General features: G+C 43.5%; 1 protein-coding gene across 1 annotated transcript; it reads left to right on the forward strand.

The window, feature by feature from the left end:
- The first annotated feature begins 10,280 nt into the window (after positions 1-10,280).
- On the forward strand, positions 10,281-24,800 carry LOC118779350 (serine/threonine-protein kinase 35-like). Its single transcript, XM_036531412.1, has 3 exons — positions 10,281-10,964; positions 14,691-15,445; positions 24,574-24,800. Exons 1-2 carry the CDS (start codon positions 10,367-10,369, stop codon positions 15,401-15,403), a joined length of 1,311 nt encoding a protein of 436 aa, XP_036387305.1. The 5' UTR covers positions 10,281-10,366; the 3' UTR covers positions 15,404-15,445; positions 24,574-24,800.
- The last annotated feature ends 248 nt before the right edge of the window (positions 24,801-25,048 follow it).

Below are 25,048 nucleotides of genomic sequence, written 5' to 3' on the forward strand. Positions count from 1 at the left end.
GTATAACCGCAAGGGCAACCTCCTCAAAGATTTGTTTCAAACAAATCTGCAGTTTCATGTAGTTCAATATTTCTAACAGAGAATCAGCCACTTGTCCTTCTTGTCTCTCTTTTCAGGAATATGTATGTGACATACTGATATCACAGTACTTCTTTCAATTTATATTGATGTCACAGTACCCATCATGCTCCTTTTTTTAATTGATATCCATTTTCTGAGAAATGTTTACAGGAAAAGCAATAAATTGAACCCAATTCTGATTGCTGTAAGTCAGAACACTACTAAATGAATGAGAGCAGATATATCAGTTATGGATTTAGTGTTACATGTATAGCATTCATGCAAACATGCCAGTGATGGATTAGCTGATTTAGCTGGTTATAGAATCTGATGAAAAGAATATAATACAGAATTCATACCAACATGAACAAATGTCTACCATTTCCTCATCTATGAATCATGTCGGGTTCTGCTTTTGTTCCCTTGGGCCAGGAACTCAACCAGCAATAGCCCCAGTAAATATCCACTCTGGACAAGAGAGTCTGCTACATTACAACAATGTAATATAACATAATGTGAATTTTCAAGATATTTATGGACCCAAATAAAGATTTTAGTTTGAAAGTCTGTCATTAGTTGTGAAACATCCCTCATCTCAATGCATCTGCTTTCCACATCAGATTCAATGCATTATCAGAAAAAGGTTTATTCCATTCCCTGATATTAACTGTGGGAACCTTAAAATGTATTTAATCATTTCCAAACCACGTATGCATCTGCATAGCTGCCTTCATGGTGTTTCAGACACAGCACACCTAGCACTCTCCATGTTATGAGTCTAAATTATTTTATAACAACATTTCTGAAACATCACACACGGACAAACTCATTGAAATTTTATTGAAAAAGCCAATGCAAGAGCTAGTAACTTTGAGATTGTGTTGTAGTCAAGTACCATGATTTGTCTCTCAATGTAATATACACATAATTATGTGGTTTGCATGGTGGTAAACATCTGTCTACCTTATCGTTTAATTACCATGAAATTCCGAATAAACACAAGATGTATCATATGGCTTTATCGGGCAAAGCAAAGCAAAAAGTGAGGAAACAAGAAAAAAAGAAACACTCAAATTTTCAACCCCCTCAATAATTATTTATGGTACTGTCATCTCCTCTCTGCTGCTATGGTAACAATAACTACATAGAGCATAAAGTTCAAATAGAGTCCTTGCACATACAATGCGGCTGAATTATTGTTTCTCAAACCAGATATGAATGTATTGTTGGAAATATTCATTGGTGCAATGAGTGGAGAGGCGCAATGGGGTCGGTAAATCGATTTGTGGGCGGAGTGATACGGCGTTTGTTGTGCGACAAGCCTTTACCTGCAGTACATATCTGCATGATGATCAAGGCACAGAATGCTGAGAGAATCTACCGTAAGTGAGCGCAGAAAAAAAAAAAAAGGGAGAGAAAACGAACGAGATGTTTCCATACCAGGTACACAAAAAAAAAAGGAGTTGAGGGGTACAGTCACCAGAATTTACCAATGCAGGTAAAGCCAGAACAAAGGATGGGGAGGCGAGGGTAGGGGTGTCGGATATGCGTGTAGAGATGATGAAATATTGACTTCATAAGAATAACATAATTCTTCTTTCACCGTTTAAGGCTACAGAAACGGGCCCTTGCCTCTGCTCCTTCATAGAATTCCAGAAACCCGTAAAGCCGTGCCAGCACTGACACAGACAATGGAAAAACTCAGAGTGTGAGGCTGGAATCTCAAGGCCAGCTCTGAGCCTTCAGACCTACGATATTTTCACAGGCTGTGTGAGAGAAAATGTTCAATGTCTTGAATCGTGGCAAGAAATTTGAATAAAGGCCACCAAAGACTGACTCTGCATATTTGTGAAAGCTGTATAAAAAGAAGCTTTCTTTCAGTCAGCCTGAAGCTTTGTACAAAGGTAGGCCTATACTTTATAAAAGAAATATATAACACACATGTAAAGGGTTGTCTTAAGTGTGCTGCTTGAGCTGCATATTCGTGGCATTATATTGACTTCAGAATACTCTGTATTGTATTTATTTTTTACCAATATTGTTTCTTTTTTTTGAGGAAATCAAATAGATGTGCTGGAGATTAATTCTGGTTACCCTTAAACAGCAGAGAATCATGCCATAGAACAAATGATATAAATAACTAGTGTTTCGCCTCAAGCATTCAAGACAAACATGCTTGCAATGAAATTAGCAGCTTTCTGTAGCATGCAACAAAAATAATACATTCGTTCATCCAAATGTGATTATAAAATTTGTGTAAATAAAAATATTTGTTTCTGATCAAATGCATTAAGCAAAAGATTATTAAATTTTTTTAAAAGGCATTGAAATGCCCCCTTACATTCATTATGGCTATATACTATGAAATGAATAAAAACAGAATCTGGATACAGATCCACAAGACTCTTGATAATTAAATGTACTTTGATTCTGTTTTTCCCTAAAGCTGTTGGAAAATCTGCTTAAACACTTTCTTTCCCCATGAGAACATTGATAAATGATGTTTGAGAGAGATTTGTTTGATACCTCATAATTTCTTTGAACATTTCCGACCTAAAATGGAATAAAACGTTTGAATAGGGTTTATTTTATGTGATCTCTTCATCTGTTGCAAAACCAAAAAAAAAAAAAAAAAAAAAAAAAAAATATAATAATAATAATAATAATAATAATAATAATAATAATAATAAACCTCTGAACACAAAACCACTGGAAAAAAATCTGAGGATTCCTTTTTGTCACATTCTCTAGCTCTGTTCTGTGTCCTGAAGGTCATGGCAATTACAGGTCCCCAGTTAATTACAGAACACGAACTCAGGGAGTCAAACCACACATCAAAAAAGCCCCTCCTCAAGTGTGTGTGTGTGTGTGTATACGTGTATACGTGTGTATGTATGTATGTATGTATGTATGTATGTATGTATGTATGTATGTATGTATGTATGTATGTATGTATGTGTGTGTGTGTGTGTGTGTGTGTGTGTGTGTGTGTGTGTGTGTGTGTGTGTATGTATGTATGTATGTATGTATGTATGTATGTGTGTGTGTGTGTGTATGTGTGTGTGTGTGTGTGTGTGTGTGTGTGTGTGTTTGCGTACATTCACATGTGTGGTCTTTTTTCGAAACGTCAGATGCTGGAAACACTACAGTAATGAAAACAAGGATATGAGAAAGCTGGTCAGCATATCACTGAGGATGAATCATTTCAGTAATATTCTAGACAGCAGGTAGTGATCATCTTGGATAAATGGCAATTTTTGTATTTTATATACTGAGGAGTCTGTCTGGCAAGTAAGGAAATCACAAGATTAATTTCAGGTCTAAAAATGTTTCAGTGTTTTTATCAAACAATTTTTGCATGCAGTAATAGTCAGCAAAGGTTACATTACACAACTAGAAAGGTATACAAATTAAACCTTCACAGACATTACATATTCATACATATTCTTAATTCATTTGGAGCTTCACGAATTTGAATTTTACTTTGGCTAGACAGTCCTCACCTTAGGAGGATACTAAGGAGGATCACCATACTGAGATCTAGTTGAAATAAGTAGTATCTTGAAGCAAGCAGTTTTTTACGACGACCCTATACTATTTAAAGGGTGACAGTATAGTTGATCCCTGCCATTACTTTGTGTTGTCTGTGGTCATAAGTTCAGGGTTTTATGGATTCTGAGGACCCTGGAAAGGCTTTGGTGTTCAGACAGCGTTGTCAGGAACAGTGTTACTAATAAAGTGGATTATTTCCTTAAGCCTCTCTCAGAATGAAAGAGTTAGCCGGATGATGTGGGTATCTGTGAGAGGCTGCTACTGTGAGGAAAATGAAGACCGTGAAACGGACAATGTGAGAGAAAACCGGGCAGTGAGATAACGTGGTATTCTGTTACCACTAGCGACACGGAGCAAATGGTAGGGAATGCGATTTTCAATCAGAACGTAATAGCCTCAGATTGTGGACAAGACGTGGCTATTCCTGCACTGAAAAAAATACTTCTTTTAATTTCTCGTACGCTTGGGTGAACTGTTGGCTATGTTGATGTATATAAGGAGCACAAGGTGCTGTGAACCATGTGATCTTCAGACTTCACGGCAAAGAAACGCAATTGGAAGCCTGTAATAAAGCCTCACGTACTCTTCACTTTTATTGCATTTTAAAAGACTAAATTAATGATTTTGTACTAATTTAATTACCTGAATTCTCTGCATTGTATAATTTTTTAAATCAAAATCCCACCACAACACTTTAGAAACATAACTCGGTGAGCATATACAGCAAAATATATTAAATATGCACTGCTATGTTAGAGTCCATCCCCCGCTTCAGAGTGCAGTAGGAACACATCGGCTGTAATCAATCAAATTTATACGATTTTGTTGGAATGCATTTCTTTAAAAGCACACAAGGAGGCGCCAAATTGTTGATAGCTTAACAACAACCGCGGCTGAGCTGTAAAATCAGAATATACTGTAACTTTCATTGGTGACTTCAAACAAATACTGTGTTATTCATCTATCTGAGGGAAAAGGAATAAAAGGCACAGGTATTATAAGAAACCCCACAGGGTTTACTCGCTTTTACAGCAGTATTTGTTTAACTTTATTTGACCATGACATCTCTTCAGGTTAACATAAGTTAACCAGCAGAAAAAAATATTTATCAATAACAAAAAGAAAGCAGTATCACTGTATGACCATTGATTAGGATATTCTTGGTATAATTTAATTGATTCAATTCAGTAGAATGTATTTAAGAAAATAGATTGTATATGTTTGTAGAGAAGTTGGCTGACACTTCTCCCATAGATGAGTAGAAAGGAACCATCTATGAAGGTTAAATGAAATAATAATTAATTGCAAAAACCTGACAAACAAAAAACAAAGAAAACCAGCCTGTGCAAACCAACAGCAGGGACAAAATGAGCCTTCCTCCTGCTCTGCAACCTGTATTTAATCTGCACACCTGTATTTAATCTGTCAAAGTCAAAGTTTATTGCCATTGCAGCATAGGTGAATAAGGGCATATGTGATTCAGTCAGTCTGTGCGCATGTATCGGCAGTCCAACAGCCAGCATGTCTGTGTATTGTTAATGTGAGTTGAGTATTCTGATGGCCTGTGGGAAGAAGCTATTTCTGAGTCTGGCAGTCTTGCACCGCATGCTACCTCCTGCACCTGCCTTCAATTAGTGAGGTGTGGCTCGTTAGGCTGGTTCCCTTACAAATCAAAACAGGCGAACTCAACTAACAAATGATTAAAAATTAACATTTCGGGTTCAAGGGAGAGGTGAAGGCTCCCCTTCACAATGTTTCTTGAACATTTGTGAGTGAATGGAGTTTGTTCTGGAGACATGAACCTCTATATTTAGGATAAAACCGATGGTGCCTCCATTGTGGGCTCCCGTTCTTCATCATCATCAGATGACACGGCTGGTTTCGAACCCGTGTTCTAGGGCTTGAGCTGAACTCATTACAATCACAGTGTGGAGTGAGCCAATCATAAACCTCTACCGATGTCTTAAATAGAAATCTACGGAGTTTGTAAATGCACAGATTTGTGTATCCGACACATCCCCATACAGATGAATTTCAGCTAAGATGTTCACACATATCCAACATCTAATTCTATTACTTCAGTGTTTCACTTGAGACATTTTACCTGGCGCTTGTAGTCAGAGGTGGACACCCTGGCTTCAGAAAGTAAAAGTCCTGCCACGTATTTGTTCTAGCCATTCACTAAACAAGGTGATTTCACTAATTAGATCCTCTACCTGGCTGAAGAGTTGTGCGAATTACATTCATCTGGTGTAGTGCATGGGTGGAACAGATACGTGGCAGGACTTAATTTCTGAAGCCGGGGTGTCCACCTCTGCTTATAGTGAAGATACACAAAGATTGGGAGGGGCGGGGTGACTGTGATACCAGTTCTATAACATGTGCTCTCTCTGCAGACCTGTACTCTGAGCTCACACCACATGTGTGAACATGAACAAAATGAGAGTAAATCAAATGGATTTTTTAAAATAAAATCATTTAAAAGTTCATTGCAGACATGGCTTCTTAAGTGGAAGTAGTTGTTATGGAGCACATTGTTGGGTTGTCCTCGCTTTGCTACCTGTTGAGTTGAAAATTGCCTAAATCCTTTGCTTCTTAGGCATTCACCCTATTTTACTACAGTCAAGGAATTTACATAGCATGCAAGTACAGACAAAGTTTTTGATGAAAAACTCAAGTCAGCATATTTTAATTGAATTATTGAAGTGCAGCTGCCTAATTGCAGTTGAAATTGATCATTTATCATGCACTCTTGTCCAGAGCAACTTACAAAGTATGAACACAAAGTGCATCTGAGAGAATTAATTATTGGGCTGAAAGGCACAGCAGATTGAAATAAATGGGAGTAGCAACCAAACTGGAAACACAATTAAAACAAATATGATGAACTTGTGGAGCTTGTGGACCATCTTGGATTAGCAGCACGCCAGTCATAAGCAGGCATTCTTAAATATAATAATGACTTCATGAGAGCAGAAGTGGGAGGTGAGGTCAGCTCTATATTGACCTTGTATTTTTTTTATAAGGCGGCAGTGTAGCATAGTGGTTAAGGAGCAGGACTCGTAACCGAAAGGTTGTCGGTTTGATCCCCGCTGGGACACTGCTGCTGTACCCTTGGGAAAGATACTTAACCCACAATTGCCTCAGTAAATATCCAGCTGTATAAATGGATAACATTGTAAAGAACTGTAACCTATGTAAGTCGCTTTGGATAAAAGTGTCTGCTAAATGAATAAATGTAAATGTATAAGGGATGATGTCTGTTTGCTGCTTGTGTCAGTGAGAGGGTCATAAGAAACCATGGGGAAAATGACCAGACATTCAACAGGCTGATGACACTTGTGACACAATCTGGTGCATGGATATACCATGAAAGATTGTGAAGAAATGAACCAAAAGGATGTAACGCGCTGTGTAGATAAATAATACAGATCAACACAAATAACAGAATAAGTCAAGTTTATTTATGGAGCACATTTAAAAACAACAGCAGTTGACCAAAGTGCTGCACAGTTGGAATAGCAAAAGTCATAAGACAACGCATTAAAACAGAGACACCAGTAAAAAGTCAAAAAAGGCTATTAAAAAAAGCAATGAGACCATAGCAATAAAAAGAAAGCAAAAGCAACTCTCATACCAGCAACCAAGGAACAAAAATGTGTTTGAAGACTGGATTTAAAAACAGGCAGTGTAGGGGCCAGCCTTACATGCAGAGGCAACTCATTCCAGGGTTTAGGGGCTATAACTGCAAAAGCACGATGCTTCAATCTTGATTTTGGGACAACTAAAAGGAACTGGTCAGTGGACCTGAGTGACCTTGATGGGACATGTGGTTGTAATAGGTCAGAAAGATAGGTTGGAGCAAGCCCATTTAACGATTTACAGACAAACAATAAAATCTTAAAATTAATCCTAAAACGTACAGGGAGCCAACGAAGGGAGGCGAGTACAGGGGTGATGGGCTCTCACTTGCGTGTTCCTGCTAGAAGACGAGCTGCAGCATTTTGGACCAACTGTAAGCGCGAGAGGGAAGCCTGGCTATCACCAACATACAAAGCATTACAGTAGTCTAGCCGGGACGAGATAAAAGCATGTATCACCCTTTCGAAATCATTAAATGATAAAAAGGGCTTGACCTTAGATAAGAGCCTCCGTTGGAAAAAGCTAGATTTAATCACTGAGTTTGTCTGGCTGAATAACAGAGTTAAAATAAGCACTACCCTGTTAACACCACACTTCCAGCAGCTTCTTTACAGTGGCTATGTGAGGTGAGAGCTTGCACCCAATAAACCACTGTACTGAATCATGCTACACAACGTCATAGATAGCTAAATGCATTTTAAAAAAATCCCATTCATTAGCACTACAGCCTACTTACAGCCGCATAAAAAATAGGTCAGAAAAGACTCCCTCATCTTCTGCCCTACTACTTGTGCCTCATTAACACTCCTATATTTATAAATAATTAATGAGTCACCCGGCTCTTTGAACCACCACAGACGGCCTACACTTAGCAAGACCAGACTCCAGCACAGCTTTCCGTGTTCTTTACCATCGTTCTGTGAATCGTTGCCGTGGTAGCAGGCAAATACACCCACACAAGCTGTAAAGTGCTCTCTCTCCCTAGACAATGGCCGTTATGTGGTTTAAGGAATGGCACACTTAACCTTCATGGGGTGGCGCAGAGGTGGAGGAGGGTGACAGACTGACAGGAGCGAAGGCGGAGTTACCTGAGTGTCTGCTCCCCCAAACCCCACCCATCAATACCCTCCTGCTAAGGACGTACACAGGGCTTGGATAGGCTGTCTGTCACCGACACGGATCGCTTCAACATCGGCCAACATGAGTGGCTGTGAACACTGGGTCAGCTTCATCTGTGGGGACAGGACTGATGTGTGTGTTTGTGTCTGAATCATTTCCATTCAGATAGTTTATTTGGACAGATTGGAAATTACAATTTCTCTCTCTGCGAATAAGCTATTTCCTGGTTGTCACAGAAACAAACGATTGGCAGCTGATATCTTTATAATTCATCATATGCAACGCAGTAGCAATAACTTTGGTAACTTCTTAAGCATACAGGACAATCAAAAACAGGTTCAGGATAACAAAGATTTATTCGGTCACACAATACACATGTGTATTTGGTTTGATATAATCTCTGTTAAAGTGAGGTCTGTTCAAAGTAACTTTGACAGTATGAGGAGATAACTGAAAGTCAGTCACAGATTATCAGTTTATCACAGCCAGGATCTCAGCTTTTAAAATAAACAAGATAACAAACGGATAGGCGTGATTACTTTTTTTCCCCATTAAACCTTGCAGTAAGTATCCCATCCACTTTACATAACTGCGTTGGACACTGAAAACTCCACTGATATGTCCCAGTCCGTTGGGCCCACATATTCGGAGCCTCACTGAAATGGCAGCGGCTTTGCCAGAGTGCCCGTGCGCCACCTGCCCAACAACATGCTCTGTAAGCGGCTTATTTTGTCAGTTTTCACCCAATATGTGAAAACAGCAAAGCCGTCTATTCACAATCTGAGATGACTAATGTCTGGGGCACAGACAGCATCTGATGCCTAAATAATAGACAATTGTTGGCTGAAAACACTGTTTCTGTTGTCATTGTTGTTTTTCCAGACTGCCTTTTCTTCTTTTTTTTCTCCTGCAGGAGACTTAAGTATTTGGGAATATGTCTCACGTCAGTGATGAGAGGGTCAACTTTATTTTTACCTGGTTTCAAAGGTAGTTGTAATTTAGTACTTCTGATATCTTATTATAAATTAGAAAGAAAGAAAGAAAGAAAGAAGAAAAACATTCATTCATTCATTCATGGTCGATGTGTTCCCTTCTTCCCAGCTGCCATTTCATGCGCTCCCACACGTGACGCTGGGAGAACATGGCATGCACGTGAGACTCCATGCAGGAATGGACAGGCGAAACCAAGCCGAGGAGGCACGGGGATGCCGGGGAAACGAAACATTAACAAAATGCACAGCAGCGTCTCGTCGAGTAAAAAAATATATATACACATTTGCCTCATCTGCTTATTTAAAATAAACAGTATGTGAAACGGACAGGGGTTCGCCGTCAGAGAACGATGTGTCACGCGTAAAGGGGAAATGCAAAGCAGTCGAAATGCTCTTACAGAAAGCGAAAGGAACAAAGGGGCACGCGGAACGTCTGCGTTTGGAATGTTTGTCTGTAGGATATTTCCCCACTACGTTCATGAAACATATCTGTCAAATGAATAACAACACGAAGCAGCCATTGGATGTTTCTGTCTAGATCAAAAGAGAGATTTGGTGTAAATTTCACCAAGATAAACACCCCTCTACCCATTCATTTTGTTGGCGTTCCCTATTTTGAACCTAATCCGGGGGAGACGCAACACCTACAGTGGAGCAGATCACGACGTTCGTTTTGTGTTACTCTTTCATTCCAGGAAAACCTTATCTGTGCTTTATTATATTATAAGTTTTAATGTAGTATGAACTGTAAAATGTGCGTGCTTGTTATCTATATTTTTGTATTGTAGTTTTTTGACGTTTTTGTCCATTGATTCCTCCCCCGCTGTAAGAATGGTATAGTCGTCGCCTGTCCTTCGCCTCATTGAATGGGCTGGATGGTCATGTTTATTCAGTTCAAACAGCTTGCGCGTCCGAGAATGACAGCGGGCGATGAGTAAACTTTCCTCAGAAGTAAGGGAAGTAGAAGTGTCGCTTATTTTTCTAAAACGCACCTTCAACATATGAAATCGCCACCGTTGTGTAAAATACGTAATGAAAGGGAAAAAACGCTTTTCCCGCAAAGGTTTGATTTTAACGTGAAGAAACCCATGGATACGGGTGACACGGGGAGGAGACGGACGAAAGGTGTGCGAGCCAGTGGCTTGGGAGTCGGGGTAAAGGATGCGAAAATCAAAAGGGAAGAGGCGCACGTTTTGAGATCGCTAACAGTCGGGAACACGGAGGCCAATGAGGTCCTGATGGAGGTCGACTGTTTCCCCGGCGGGGACTTCAAGAGCGGGAAATCGGAGCGGAAGGTCATGGCACCCAGATACAGCTTGCTGCGAGAGGTCGGAAGGGGCAGCTATGGCGTGGTGTACGAGGCCATTGCGCGCAGATCTGGCGCCAGGGTGGCCGTGAAGAAACTTCGATGCGACGCTCCCGAGAACGTCGAGCTTGCGCTTGCGGAGTTCTGGGCCCTGACGAGCCTGGAGAAGCGCCATGAGAATGTGGTGCAGCTGGAAGAATGCGTTTTGCAAAGGAACGGCATGGCACAGAAAATGAGCCACGGGAACAAACGATCCAAGCAGTACTTGCGGCTGGTGGAGACTTCTCTGAAAGGTTAGTCTCCCCAAACTAATGGCCTACGTGACTAAATCTTTACTTGTTCAGTCAAGTGAAGGACTCATTCCCTTATCCCCCTACCTGATGTCTTCTTATGTCTTATTGTGTTGCGACAAGCAATAGATATTGAGATACTTCAACCTCATTTTAAAATTGAATTGGCGGCATTGTGTTGAAGTCGGCAGTGTACACGTACGCCAAAACCTGTTCCGTGAAAACTTCCATGTAGCTGCCTGGATTTGGAGTAGCAGCTTGTAGCAGTGATCACTGTCTTGGCTATGAGCGATCACGAAATGTTGAGTTGCAATACGATGCAAACTAGAAACATGTGCGAAAGGTACGAGTTAAACATTCACAGATCATAGTGCAACCGTTTTGGGGTTTTGGGGTACATTAAAAAAGAGGGGTAAATTGAAAGGCAGACGGAACCGCGTCAGGGGGAGGAAAGCAGCGCGCCGCAGCTGTAAACGCGCTTTGCCACTTTGTACCCTCCATTGTTCCGTCGAAGTCTCCTTTTATCCGTTTAAAATGCGCGAAATGCCGGCACAAAGAGTGCATTGGTTAAATTACTATACTAACATTACAGTTGATAAAGCTTAAAGATGCAGCGATTGTTTTAAAAAAAAATACATTATCTGCAAATTATTCATTAAAAGGGGCGCTAGGATACCTCTCGAATTATGTAATTTTGGGGGAGGGGGATGGGGGCTTTGTGAGGGTCTTGCAGAAGTTGACACTGAATGGAAATGCTTCTAATGGCGACTGTTGCCCTCTCGTTCGTTCGCAGGCCTTCTCTTTAGTTTGTTATATAAGTGTTGCTGTTCCGGCCACTACACTTGTTAGAGGATTAAATATTCATGTTGATGCGCACAGAGGCGTTGTCCTGAAACAAGACGCATTCATTTTATGCCTCTTTTATCCGTTTCGGTGTCCAGGCATTGCTGCTGCGAGCGTGTGTTTGGTTGAGGCAAATTTCCTTTTGGTGGCTCTTAGTACAGTTATAGTCAATGCCCTTTTTGTTGGGACATTATAATTGAGCGGGTTGCTAACTGGTTACTAAAAACATTAAAAAGTTGAACTTAAAGAAGCTTTATTTCCATTTAAGTGGGCACATCTCCTGTGAATCCCTTTTGAATTAAGTTACGATAGTTCGAGAGTGACCTACATTTGCACAGTCTCTGGGCAACCTGCAAGTTTGTTTGTTCATTGTTTATTGGTGATAGCTGGACAACGTGAAAGAGCGAGTTTGACCTCAGTGTTGCAAGCTGTGCTTCTTTCCCCCTGGCCCACAAATGGCAGAGGAATTCCAGATCCTTGGAGTTTGTCCATTGTTGTGATTGTGCTATCTAATTCTGTGTTTCCTTACGACGAAGAGTAAACCTGGATTGGGTCCAGAGGTTTGTATTGTTCTTTGTAACTGTCCCTGTAATGTTGTCCGAATAGGACCGAACGCGTTTAAAAGAAGTGAACACACGCACATTTCTGTGGAATACCGTCTGGCTCTTTACACTGTCAATGAGAGGGACAGGATGGATTCTGTCTCATTAAACAAGCATTATCCCTCTTTTTCTGGTTGACCTCTCCCTCACGAGTCAAGGTAAGCCAGAGTTCCTGAGTTCCTGCCTGTGGTGGAGGTGCAGACAGATTACTCATATCTGTAATCAAGATTAAATTTATCCCAGACAAACTGGGCTGCCAAGAGCAGTGTATGATCTAGTGGCCCAGCACTGTTGATCCACATCTATGTTTTGATAACTCAACACAGCAGGCTTTTGAAACAATTTTTCATGCATTGCTGTGCTGCCAGGCCTCAGTATGCTGCACTTTGACACACTTTTAAATGGACCACATAGTGAAATCCTGATCATTTCTGGAATAGCTGTAAACATTATTTTAAACCATGTTAATGACATTCAGCTACAGACTACTCAGAGTAGAACATAAAGTAAAGACTGGCCTAATATAATGTATGCATGTGCCGTATGGGCTTTCAGCCCAAGCACTACAGAGTATTATTCTTATTTTGTCAGAGGCCGGTTTGAGTTGTTTTTTTTTTGTAAACTTGGTGTAAACAGAGGCCTTGATTAGTTAAAGAGGCAGCTGCTGTTTAGGGTGTGAGCGTGGATCGGTGATCTGCGCCTGCTCTGTTCGGAGCTATTGTGATTTATGACACTCCTTTGTCGGGAGTGGAGGTTTTGCAAGCAAAGCATATTCAGGCCTGCCAGAAACTGGTTCCTCCACAGCCAAGCCCACAAGCGGCTCTCGGAATGAGCTGCACTCTGCCAGAGTATTCTTCCCCTCAGGGACCAGTGTACTGCTTGCAGTGGGCCAGCCCTCACGTTGCAGTTGACAAAAATTCAAGCTTCCATGGATTGGTCACATGCTGACAGCATTAAAGGTCATTTTTAAGGGGCAGTTTTTTTTTTTTTCAGGGAGAGACTGATTATAGATAGACCAGCTGCTAGGAGTTTCACAGTCATGCATAGAACCAACTTAATTGAGCTGCATAACAAGGAAAAACCTAATAAGTAGGCTGCATACGTTAATATTCAGGGCGATTTGTATTTGTACATGGGTTTAAAAAGGACTGAAATGTTAACCCATTGGCAGTTTGTTTCTCAGAATGTGTTCCAGGTTGATTTTCTGTTGAAACACTTTTTAGTTTTCTCCTCCTCCAAAATGCCAGGTGTTGGACGTCATTCTTGCACTAAGACCTGTTGTCAGGTGACTTTCTGGTAGCAGCAGAGTTGGAAGCCTTGACGTGGAGTAAGCGTGCGAGAGAACAGCCTTTTACATTACATTATTGTCATTTAGCAGATGTTCCTACCCAGAGCAACTAACATAGGGTACAGTTTTTACATGTTATCCACTTATAAAGCTGGATATTTACTGAGGCAGTTCTGGCTTAAAGACTTTGCCCATGGGTACAGCAACAACACCCCAGCACTGAATTTAAGCAGTAAACTTTCAATTATGAGCCCTGCTCCTAACCACTTTGCTACACTGCTGCCCCCTATGTAACTTAACATCGCGGAATTTAACTCAAAATGACTGGCTGCTGGTGTTCCATTAGAAAAGTGGTTGCTAGCTAACTGGACAGCATTAGGTGTGCTCATTTTACTTGGTTTACCCATTTAATTTGAATGGGTACACTGCAGTTATCTTGTGCTGGAAGTCGCCTTGGATAAGAGCATCTGCTAAATTAATGTAATGTAATGTACTTGCTTGCTTGCTTATTGTGCCATACGTGCTACTCACTAGCTAGCTCACTTGACATCTCTCCGGCTGTTCACCAGCACTGTCTGCAGGGACTTGCACAGCCGCGGTCGTGTTACATTACATTACATTACATTACATGCGTTTAGCAGACGCTCTTATCCAGAGCAACTTCCATCACAATGGAACATAAGTGTATCCATTCAATTTAAACAAGCAACAGTGTCAGACCAGGCTCATATCGCTCCCAGACCAGTGAGTGTGAGCATAACACTACTCAGGACCCACCACAGGTTAACTTGTGCACTCTGACAAAAGCCAAGTACATTAGGATACAACAGTCCCTAGAACACAAATTCATAACACTACACACAAAATTAACATCAAATGGTAGGTGTAGCAGGTGTTAGGGGGTGGGGATATACGTGGAACCGGGTGGGTGGAATCGTGGAATCCCATGGAATCGTGTGGGTTTCATTGACAGCCTCCTGTCCTTTCCCGTTGCAGGCGAGAGAGTGCTAGGCTGTCCCGAGGAGCCCTGCTACCTGTGGTTCGTGATGGAGTTCTGCGAGGGCGGGGACCTCAACCAGTTCATCCTCTCGCGGCGGCCCGACCCGTGCACCAACAGGAGCTTTATGCTGCAGCTGACCAGCGCCGTGGCCTTCCTGCACAAGAACAACATTGTGCACCGCGACCTGAAGCCGGACAACATCCTGATCTCTGAGAAGTCGGGCGCGCCCGTGCTCAAGGTGGCCGACTTCGGCCTGAGCAAGGTGTGCGCCGGCCTGGGGGGCAGGGACAGGGGGGAGGAGGGGGGCAAGGGGGGTGTCAACGTCAACAAGTTCTGGCTGTCGTCCGCCTGCGGCTCCGACTTCTACATGGCCCCCGAGGTGTGGGAGGGCCACTACACGGCGAAAGCGGACATCTTCGCCTTGGGCATCATCATATGGGCCATGATCGAGAGGATCACCTTCATCGACGCCGAGTCCAAGAGGGAGCTCCTGGGCACCTACGTGCGGCAGGGGACTGAGATCGTGCCCGTCGGAGAGGCGCTCCTGGAAAACCCAAAGATGGTGCTCCACATCCCGCAAAAGCGGAGGACTTCCATGTCGGACGGGATAGTAAAGCTCTTGCAGGACATGCTGGCGGTCAACCCCCAGGACCGGCCCGACGCCTTTGAGCTGGAGACCAGGATGGACCAGGTCACGTGTGCTGCTTGACACTCAGAAGCTGAATGACAAGGATACTCTGTTGTTTTTCAGGTACCAGTATAATTGATTCATGTTTATTCCTCCTTCATTTTAATCCCGTGCTTTGGTTTATTTCAGTGTACTTGTTTTAAAATTGTTTTAATTTCTTCTTTAAGTTAACCTGTTATTAAATGGTTTGCTCCGTATTTGCTCAGCTTGTGAGAATTTTGTTCCCTGGGCGGTGAGGGGGTGGCGGTCGGGGTCAGGTTCTCTTAAGCGATTAGAAAGCCGATCATCTGATACCCGTTTAAAATGGGGAAGTTATTTTTGCTGGATTGACTTAAATCCGCGGCACCCCACGCCTGTCAGGGAGGGGGATTTGAAACTGACCTGGTTGCGCGGATGTGTAAGGGCAGAGAGAGGCCGTGGGGCGGCGCAAAGCCAGTAACGCGGGTGCGGTCGCCCGGTGGAGACGAGATGTTCTGAGCTCACAGAGGTTAGGCCTGACCGTCTGCCACGTTCTCTTTTGTGTGTTGTTTTCCCTCTTATGAAGAGCAAGGTCCCGGCAGCGTGGCTCCGTTCCCCTTGCCAGCCCAGGCCCCGCCCCCTTACCCTACATTGCTGTGTTCCCTTACACGGTGCCAGCGTTTCCCTCCCTCAGGGCACGCAGCCCACACAGATGGCTTCATCAGCTGCGTTCGACTGTTATCAGACGCTCTTCTCCTTATCTCTCACCCCGCCTGCCCCACCCTACCCTCGTCACCTGTAACAACCACCCCTCCCTGGGCAGCGGCGCTAATCTGATCTCAGGCTGTGCTCTGTGCCATCCAGCTGAAGGCGTGAGCTCCAGCTACTTAGCGGGCAGTTGGACGCATACCCAGAAGGGGATTTTTGGCTGCTTAGGCAAGCACCTGGCAGACCGTGCCACGGCCTCGGTTGTCCAGATGGTTTAATTGCAGCCGCACCAGACAGTTGGCTTCCGACTTCAAAACTAACAAGAACGTCTCTGGCTGTTGGCTGTCCGCCGCGGTGTCAGTGAAGGTTTAAGAACAATTCAAGCAAGCAATAAGCATCCAAAACGTATCAGTTCTGCCGTAATGATTTTAAGTCATTTCTTCGGAGCCCAGTTGTATACCGTAGGGCAGCAGTGTGGTGTAGTGGTAAGGAGCAGGGCTCGTAACAGAAAGGCTCAATTCCCTGCTTAGGGCACTGCTGTTGTATCCTTGGGCAAGGTAGTTGACCCACAGTTGCCTTAGTAAATATCCATCTTCATAAATGGATAACATTGTAACCTATGTACCTAAGTCGATGTGAATAACAGTCTCTCCGACAGTGTAATGTAATGTACTGTGGATCATGTTCCTGGAGGGGGTCGTTTTTATGGGAGTTGAGCACTCTGCCCAGTGAGACAGTGTGTCGCCATACAAATAAAGGCACGATACCTTTATCATTCCCCCTCTCATGGGGCCTGCTGAGACGGCAAAATAAACACATTTATTACAGATGAGTGAACACAGGGTAATATTCATACAGGAAGGTAATGCAGGTTTGTCTTTCCAGTAGAGACAATGATTGGAAAAGTTTGACTTGATAAGAACTAAACATATGTTCAGTCAAACCAGTCAAATCAAGTGAAGTTGCAACCCCCCCACCCCCCAGCAGTCGAGGGGGTTTGACATTTTCAGTTGTTGTGAATACCAGTAAAAAAACATTGTGGAGGTAGATGGTTCACACTGAGGATATGTAAAAATCTGCTGTAACTGCTGCTGACACTGCTGTAACACCCAGCCGTTGTGTTGCGAGTGGCCTTGCTATGCATTTTTTTAGTGGCAGTGTGATACCAGTTACTAAGATAAGGATCCCTAAGACTAGTGATGTTACAGAAGTGAAATGACCAGAAATTGGCATCTAGAGAAATCTAAACTTTGACTCATTCATTTCTCTTGGGATAGTTCTGTAACATCTATTGTTTGGCTGTTGCCAGTCATTCTGGCGTTCAAAATGTTGGCATTCAAAACTATAAATCATGCTTGAGCTTGAAATGGCCTTTTTCAGATGAGTTATTTTTTGTAACCTGCAGTTCCATAAACTATTATTTATTTTTTTTTTTTTTTACCTGAAATGCTGAAAGCGAATAATAGTCCGATACTCAATTGAGGTAATTTAGTTGAGGCTATGTTACTTGAATCGCTAACATGGCTGGTGTCTTGGATAATGGCTCAGCTGGGTCCTCCTGTTACAGCTGCTGCCGCCACGCTTTGTTCTGCTGCAGGTCGACTGTCTCTCCAGGAGGATGCTGGGATTGGCGTTATGCAACCCGCCACTGGCTCAAGGGGGAAAAAAAATCAATCATCTGAGAGCAGGGATTAAAATAAGTGAAATGGGTGGGAAGAGACCGTGTGAAACAACTGGCTGTTGTATTGTTTTGTTTCTTCTCTGTGCCCGCCTAGAATGTAGGGGTGTGAGCACTTCTAATGCACATGTAATGGGCCTGATCTTTTCACAAAAGGGCATGGGGAGGGGGGGTCCTGTGAATTGCGTGTGTTGCATGAGGGTGGTGTCAGACAGTGGATCAGCTCGTCCCCGGCAGCATGCGCGTCGGCCGTACCCAGCATGCTTTGCTGCGTGGCTGGTACACAGGAGCCCGGTAAGCTCTCCTAGCGGGATGCTCGTTCAGAACAAGGTGTCCTTTTCCAAGAAACTGCCCACGTATAGCCTGCGTTACAAACGACTGCCACCAGTTAGTGTGTCTCTTGCTTGGTGCGTTTGTCTTGTGATAGGATCTGGTGGAATCGTGCAGTCACATTACGCTGTTGGCATTTAGCAGACGCCCCTATCCAGAGTGACTTACGTAGGTTATACTGTTTACATGTTATCCATTTATATAGCTGGATATTTACTGAGGCCAGTTTGGGTTAAGTACCTTGCCCAAGGGTACAGAAGCAGTGAAGCAGCGGGGAATCGAACCAGCAACCTTTCGGTTATGAGCCCTGGTCCTTACCACTTCACTATGCTGCCGCCCTAGGTTACTCTAACTGGAATGGTGGTTTCCACCATCCTGACCAGTGGCATGTATTGATCTCATGGGGTTTGTTTTTGGGAAGGGGGAGGGTGGATATCAGCACACGCTTGTGGTACGGGCGCTCCATGTAGAAAACGACAGCACCCGTGCAGGTGAAGGCAGAGCCAGGGAAGCAGGTCGCAGGAAAACATGCGAAAGGCAGGCCTATCGCAGTGGCCTCTGACACGAGCCAACTTAGCACGGCGGTCGAGTACAGTGTGTTCCTTGCGCAAACTGTGGGTGTGTCTGTGTTATGAAGACAACAGGCATGTTATCTGAGGATGTGGAGGAGCAGCTGCGGCAGTAGGGGGTACCCGATCAGAGGCCCCTAAAAACAAGCCAAGCATTGTGTGCCATTAGATCTGCAGTGCTGAGTGTCCTCAGAAATTGCTCGATAGGGATGTTACAAGGTCTGACGCCAAGCGCATTAAGGGTTGTTACGCAACGGGCCTGTCTGTGGTGCGTGCTGAGGAGTGATATGGCGTTCCCTCTGACGCTGGTGTTTTGTGAAGTCTGTTTCCAGAAACGAATTCTGTTGAGTAAGTACTTTCGACTCTGGAGGGGTAAAAATAGAGCACTTCTGTTTGCGCTATTCCCGGAATGAACATCTTGGGAAACGGATTAGGCCGGGTTTTGTCGACGGGTATCGTGATCTCTGCTGTCGTGATGGCCTCGTGATGGGGGTTGTGCTGGGTGGGGGCTTGTTTCTCATGCGAAGGTGTGGATGCAGTACTCTGCTCCCTGTAGAACTGAAATCTTGGGAAATAGCGGGTATTGGCTTCTCCTGTAGATTGTACTGTCTGATGAGATCCCACATGCTGAGTGAGTCTTTCTGTACCAAGCCAGTGTTTCAGATGTGCAGACCATAGGCTCAGCTTGGCTGGTGGTGTGGGATTCAACAAAGCTGCCCTCCTTACAGAAGAACCATGTGGAGTCCAGCCAATTACATGTGTTCTTTTTGAACAGAACATTGGTTCCAGCCAATTGTGTGTGTTCTGTGGGTACAGAGTATAAATGCAGGGCTGTTCAGCGTTGGTTGCCTCATGTTCCATTTTGTAATTAACACGATGAGAGAGGTTTCTCGGTTGTGTTCAAAACGATTTATTCACTATTCGAAAGGTGAGTTTACCTGTAGAAAATGTTATAGGCTACACTTGATGTATTTTGTTCTGATAGCATGCAGCTGACCATCAGAATGCAGTTTGAAGGTCCAGTGTGAGGTGTATGTTCACTGAAGTCACCTCTCAGATTTAGTCCCTGCAGTAGATTTCTCGACTACTGTTGTGAGAAGCGACTTACATAGGTTATAGTTTTACACATTTATTCCATTACAAGGCCTGCTGCTTACCACTACGCCCAAGCCAGAATCATGCAAGAGGTGATTTCAGGGTGCTTTGGTCCAATAGTACTGATGGAATTGAACCCTAAGTTGGTAAAAATGGCAATAGGAATGTGACAGGAATTAAGCCAAACATGATGGTCATATAGTAGGGCAAAAGGCATGTTCCAGAAGCAGAGGGGTTGTGTGGAGGCAATGTTGCTGGTTAGCATGGTAACCCTGTGACAGTGTTTTTAGCATGAGGTCAGTAAAGTTATTGCCCACACTGGATTGGTGTTCCCTATGACTCCAAACACTATAGCCGGACCGATCCCATCATGAAATGAATGTAAACATTTGAATAGCCTAGAGTCCTCCAAAGTGGGGAGGGTGGAGACCACACAATTCCTCAGAAATCAGTAATTCAAAAATATGAAGCCACTTAGGTAACTTGTTTTCCTTAAGTGAGTTAGGTGGATGACTACTTAGCATTAGCCCCTCTTAGTGTTTGGTCGCACAGCAAGTTTGGCTCTAAGGGGAGACAGCATTTCTCTCCACATTTAAATTGTTTTGGCCTGGGAGTGCACAAGATGTTTATGTAATAAATTCTCCGTAGCAGTGAAAAGTTACAGAAGCCTACCAGGCAACATTATGGAGGCCAGCCTGGAGAGTCTTAAACTGAGAGAGTGTTAACGGACTCCCAAGCAAGCTGATGGTACCCTCAGACCACTTAGAAAGAATGCAGGTTATAGAGAAGTCAATGGAAAATGGATTTTATTGTATACAAAACACCCTCACGAGGAAGTCTTTCTATGATGTAGCAGAGCTGGTGGTGTTAATGTGACAGTGTGGCGGAGGAGCAGGAGTAAGGAGCAGGGCTCGTAACCGAAAGGTTACTGGCTTGATTACCTGCTGGGGTACTTGCCTCTGTCAAAAACCCAGCTTTATAAATGGATAGCAAGTGAAAATTGTAACTGTATGTAAGTCACTCTGGGTAAGAGTGTCTGCTTCTGGTAATGTAATGCTAGCTCAGCTGATTGTTTGGGTTGGCGACGGTTCGAGAGGAGGCTTTGAAAGTTGATCGGAGTGCGGCGCGGCACGGCCGTGTGCCGGTAATCTCCCTGCCCAGCTCTTACGCACATCTATCCTGTGAGCACGCTTCCTGGTCGCCAGCCCAGAACTATACTTAGCCAAACACGGCCGACCTTCTCACCAGGCTGAGCTCTCGTGTTCTCACCTGAGCGCTAATGCGAGCCTGCCAGACAGAGCAGGTGAGAACCGGATGTGTTATGATGGTAATCTGCCTAAGGGGATAACAGGTGTGCTTATTGCGATGATGTGTCGTGATGGGCAGCTTGGTCACAGGGCAGGATTCATGCCTGGGTGAAGGGAGAGCCGGCACGGCCCAGACTTCCACTGATGGCCGTTTCTAGAAGTTCGGTCTTCCATTTAGCCTGCTTCTACCGTCGTGCCTCGATAGAAAACATGTTTAACATTTCCAGGAGTTACAAAACAAAAACAAGAGAGATGTCTGCAGGCTAGTAGTTTTCATGGTTGAACGAGAATGAGGCAAAACAATAGCAGTCACCGCCGGTTTTCCTTGTAGTCTCGCACACAGAGCACAAGCCTTTGTGTCCTCAGTATGGATTTAGGTCATTTAACTACGTTGACGGACTTTGTTTTGCATTTCGTCAGATCACACGGAAGTTTTAAATGTGAGGTTTGAACCTTGAGCTGGTCTCATCTGGTCTAACAATGGCATGGTAATAATACACCTTCTGTTGTGTAAGAAGGCAGAGTGTCACTGTGGTAATTATGAACATTTCAGTATATGAAATGGAAAAGTAATTTAGCCAAAGGGTGTGCATGGAATCCAAGGACTCCCTGGAAAGCAGTTATACAGTGTGAGGACTAGCTCGGCTGAATAAATAAATAAAAATGAATAAATGCTGTTACACCCACATAATGACTCCCTGTGAAATGCAGTGTACTTTCTTAAATTAAATATTGCACCAGCAAAAGTTCAGCATTACAGCCTTAAACTTTTCTGCTTCCTAAACACTGACTGGCTGTACTGTTATTTTTATTTAGATGATTATTTTTTTAACAGAAGGTGCCCTTCCTGTAAAGGAGAGGGTTGCCCATCTAAAGGTCATTAAAGACACCCCAAGGCTCTGTTTAACCATTTCTGCGATTGCCTTCCTCCGTCAACTTAGTTTCATGACTAGTTTATTAAGTCATTTATTTATTTATCCATTTAACAAAGACAGTGGACAATTTGACACTGTTCCAGAAAGCTAAACTTCATCTGTAGCATTTCCAGTGTTTTTAAATGTAGCAGGCTAGCGTGTGTGCGGTTTTTTCGCTGTGGCACTGTGAATGGTGTGTAGAAGGAGCCCCAGGGGTCAGGCTCCGTGCTGAGAGGTATGCGCTTAGCTGGGCAGGGTGGCCATTTTAAGATGACGGTCAGGGCTGTGCTGTTCTAAAATGGGTTTTGTGCTGAGCTGGGATTTTCTCTGCCCCTTAGACCACCCCCCTGTCAGGCTTCTGCTGAATCATTGAGCTCTTTCCAGCGCGCGGCCTGATTGGATTGAAGGCCTCAGTCTGCCCCCATTAGATCACCGAGCTGGAAATAATCAATGGCTTCCCTTCTCTGTGTGACGTCTGCAGAAACTGGGTTATTAGCGCTGTGGCAGTTTGCACACCTTGTTCCTTGTAGCTTGTGCAGAACACATTTTCTTACATGTTTTTTTTTTTTTACAAACAACTTTGACAAGCAACAACACTTCAAATGTATTCATTTTGAATGAACACTTGTCTCGTTTTCTCTTTTGCATTTTGAATGTCTTAGTTTCATATAAAGCAGAGGCATGTTTGGTTCAGTAAAGATCAGTGTAATCATTAGAGAGAGCACTCATCTTACCAGCAAAAGATGCACTAATCCTGCGATGTGATGTAAAGGCAGCAAAATGACATGTGATACAACTGAAAGAAAGGGAGCTAGCACCAACCTGGTACAGATTAATCGGGTGGTTAATTGTTTCTTTGTTAATCAAGCAAAACAAACGGCGGCAGGTGAGGGTAAATGAGTGGTTTAAAATGAAAACATCTGCCTCACCAGGTAATCTCTCACCTGCAGTCAGGATAGTTCTGCCGTGAGTGAAATACTTTTCCACCTGAAGTCTCCTGTTCTCTTTGTTTACTGAGAGATGGAAGTGGGTGAGGCACACAGCATGTGTAACTTCTAATGGAACAAACAGTAGTCTGTAATGAATTACAGGGTACACTAGCTAAACTCTGGATATTTGGAAAAACCCCTACCTGCAGCAAAAGCAACGTTTCTGACACAAACATGGGCAGGGAGGTAACCGCAGCCAAAGATGGGGCAATCCTTTACTTGTGGTAACAGCTAAAACAATCAGCTTCCACATTTGTAAAACATTTTTTAAATCACCAGAAAATATAAAGTTAAATGAACTGTATACAATTATCAGGGCTTATTGGAAAATAAGGAGACGTAGGTAGGCATGCTGGTCACAAACACATAAACGTGAAGGACAAAAGTAAGGAGGAGCTCATAGCACAGAAGATATGCACCAAAATGAAATTATTCTTTGGTAGATTATTCCTTCAATTCGCTAGCTAGACATACAGTGATAGTGTTCCAGGCATTTGTAGTCCTGTTTTTTTTTTTGCTTTGTCTCTGCTCTAGAGGACTTTAATAAAACAATATTTATAAATTCAAAAAGCTGTGTTGTTTCCATTGGTCGACTGAGTTCAAGCTTTGACATTTGGAGAAAGTTCGGCTTCTGCTGTGTACGGTACCATGTTTGTACCTCTCAACATTAGTGCCTGAAAGAGTGTGGCTTCACGTCTGAGGACCAACAGGGGAGAAAAATATTTTTTTACGAGAAACAAAGACCTGGCTGTTTGGAAACTTAAACCACCCTTGGGAGCCAGTGTGGTCAGGCCAGTTTTGCTGGCCCCGTGGTGCGCTGGTGCGTTTGCAAGCTTAGTGGGCTGCGGTTGTGTTCACGTCAGCCCCTCGCAGGCAGAAGCGTGGCAGATCTCTCCGCTTTGCCATCTCCAGCCGATCCCGTTCATGCTTAAGCCAATATGCTCGGGTTATGTAATGCGGGGAAAATGACCCCATGCTGGGCTTAACCCTCCCCAAGCCGTTTAAAAGCGGCATCTATTTACGGCGTGTGCCGTTTACGGCGCGCGCGCACGCCATTCAGAAAAAAAGTGAAACGCCAAGGATTGAGAGCAGCGTGTGATGGTGGGGGGGAGCACGGCCAGGGGGTCACGGTTATGTCGGATCTGTAAGCCTGCCTTTCTGTCCCCCACTCCCACCCTCCACCCCTTTTTGAGTGCTGTAGTCTGTAAAGCAGGAAGCGGTGTGGCATAGTGGTAAGGAGCGGGGCTCATAACAGAAAATTTCCTGGTTCAGTGCCTCACTGGGGCACTGCTGTTGCACCCTTGGGTAAAGTACTTTACCCAGAATTGCCTCAGTAAATATCCAGCTGTATAAATGGATAAAGTTGTAACCTGTATGTAAGTCACTCTGGATAAGAGCGTCTGTTAAATGACAATAATGTAATTTAAAAATCAGTCCCCAATGGCTGGGGGCAGTAACTGTGTGTGAGATGCCAACACAGCAAGGAGTGGTGACTCATTGCTCCTCTATTCTGTCAGACTTTCTGTGATCAGAACAGTTTATATTCCCTTAGCGCTTCCTGTCCTGTTTGTGCTCGCATTGCATTGTGGGTATGCACTCCATTCAGCCAATCCTCTTCTCTCTCTCTCTCTCTCTCTTCCCAGGTCTGCTCACCTCAGATGCCAGAGATCCAGTGTGTTTGCAGAGGTGGACAAAGGGACTGTGATCTTTGAACTGTGAAGTTCCCATCGTGGTTGATTTTAATGTGAAGAATAAGGAACAAAATTGAGCCATTCATCATGTATTTAGGACACAAAAAAATGGGAATACTATGCAGTACATTTGCACAGACAGTCAGGGTTTTGTCTTTTTTTTCCTTTTTGTTTTTGAAGCCTACCTACCTTTTTTTTTTTTAAACAATGTAACCAGTTTTTACATGCTTAAACTGGAAATGACTTGGGTTACCTAGGGATCATCATAAAAGATCACATGCAAATCTCTGGGGAAAAAAAAAATCTGTGTGTGTTTTCAATTCAACCTTCTGCAGTGGGCATGGAAAATGTTGCTTTAATATTCTTCAAAGCAACATCTTCTGCTCTCAGGTGGGTCTCTGTGACTGTTATTTTCAAGATATTTCCC

Source organism: Megalops cyprinoides, chromosome 6, assembly GCF_013368585.1.
Source record: "Megalops cyprinoides isolate fMegCyp1 chromosome 6, fMegCyp1.pri, whole genome shotgun sequence".
NCBI classification, from domain to species: Eukaryota; Metazoa; Chordata; class Actinopteri; order Elopiformes; family Megalopidae; genus Megalops; species Megalops cyprinoides.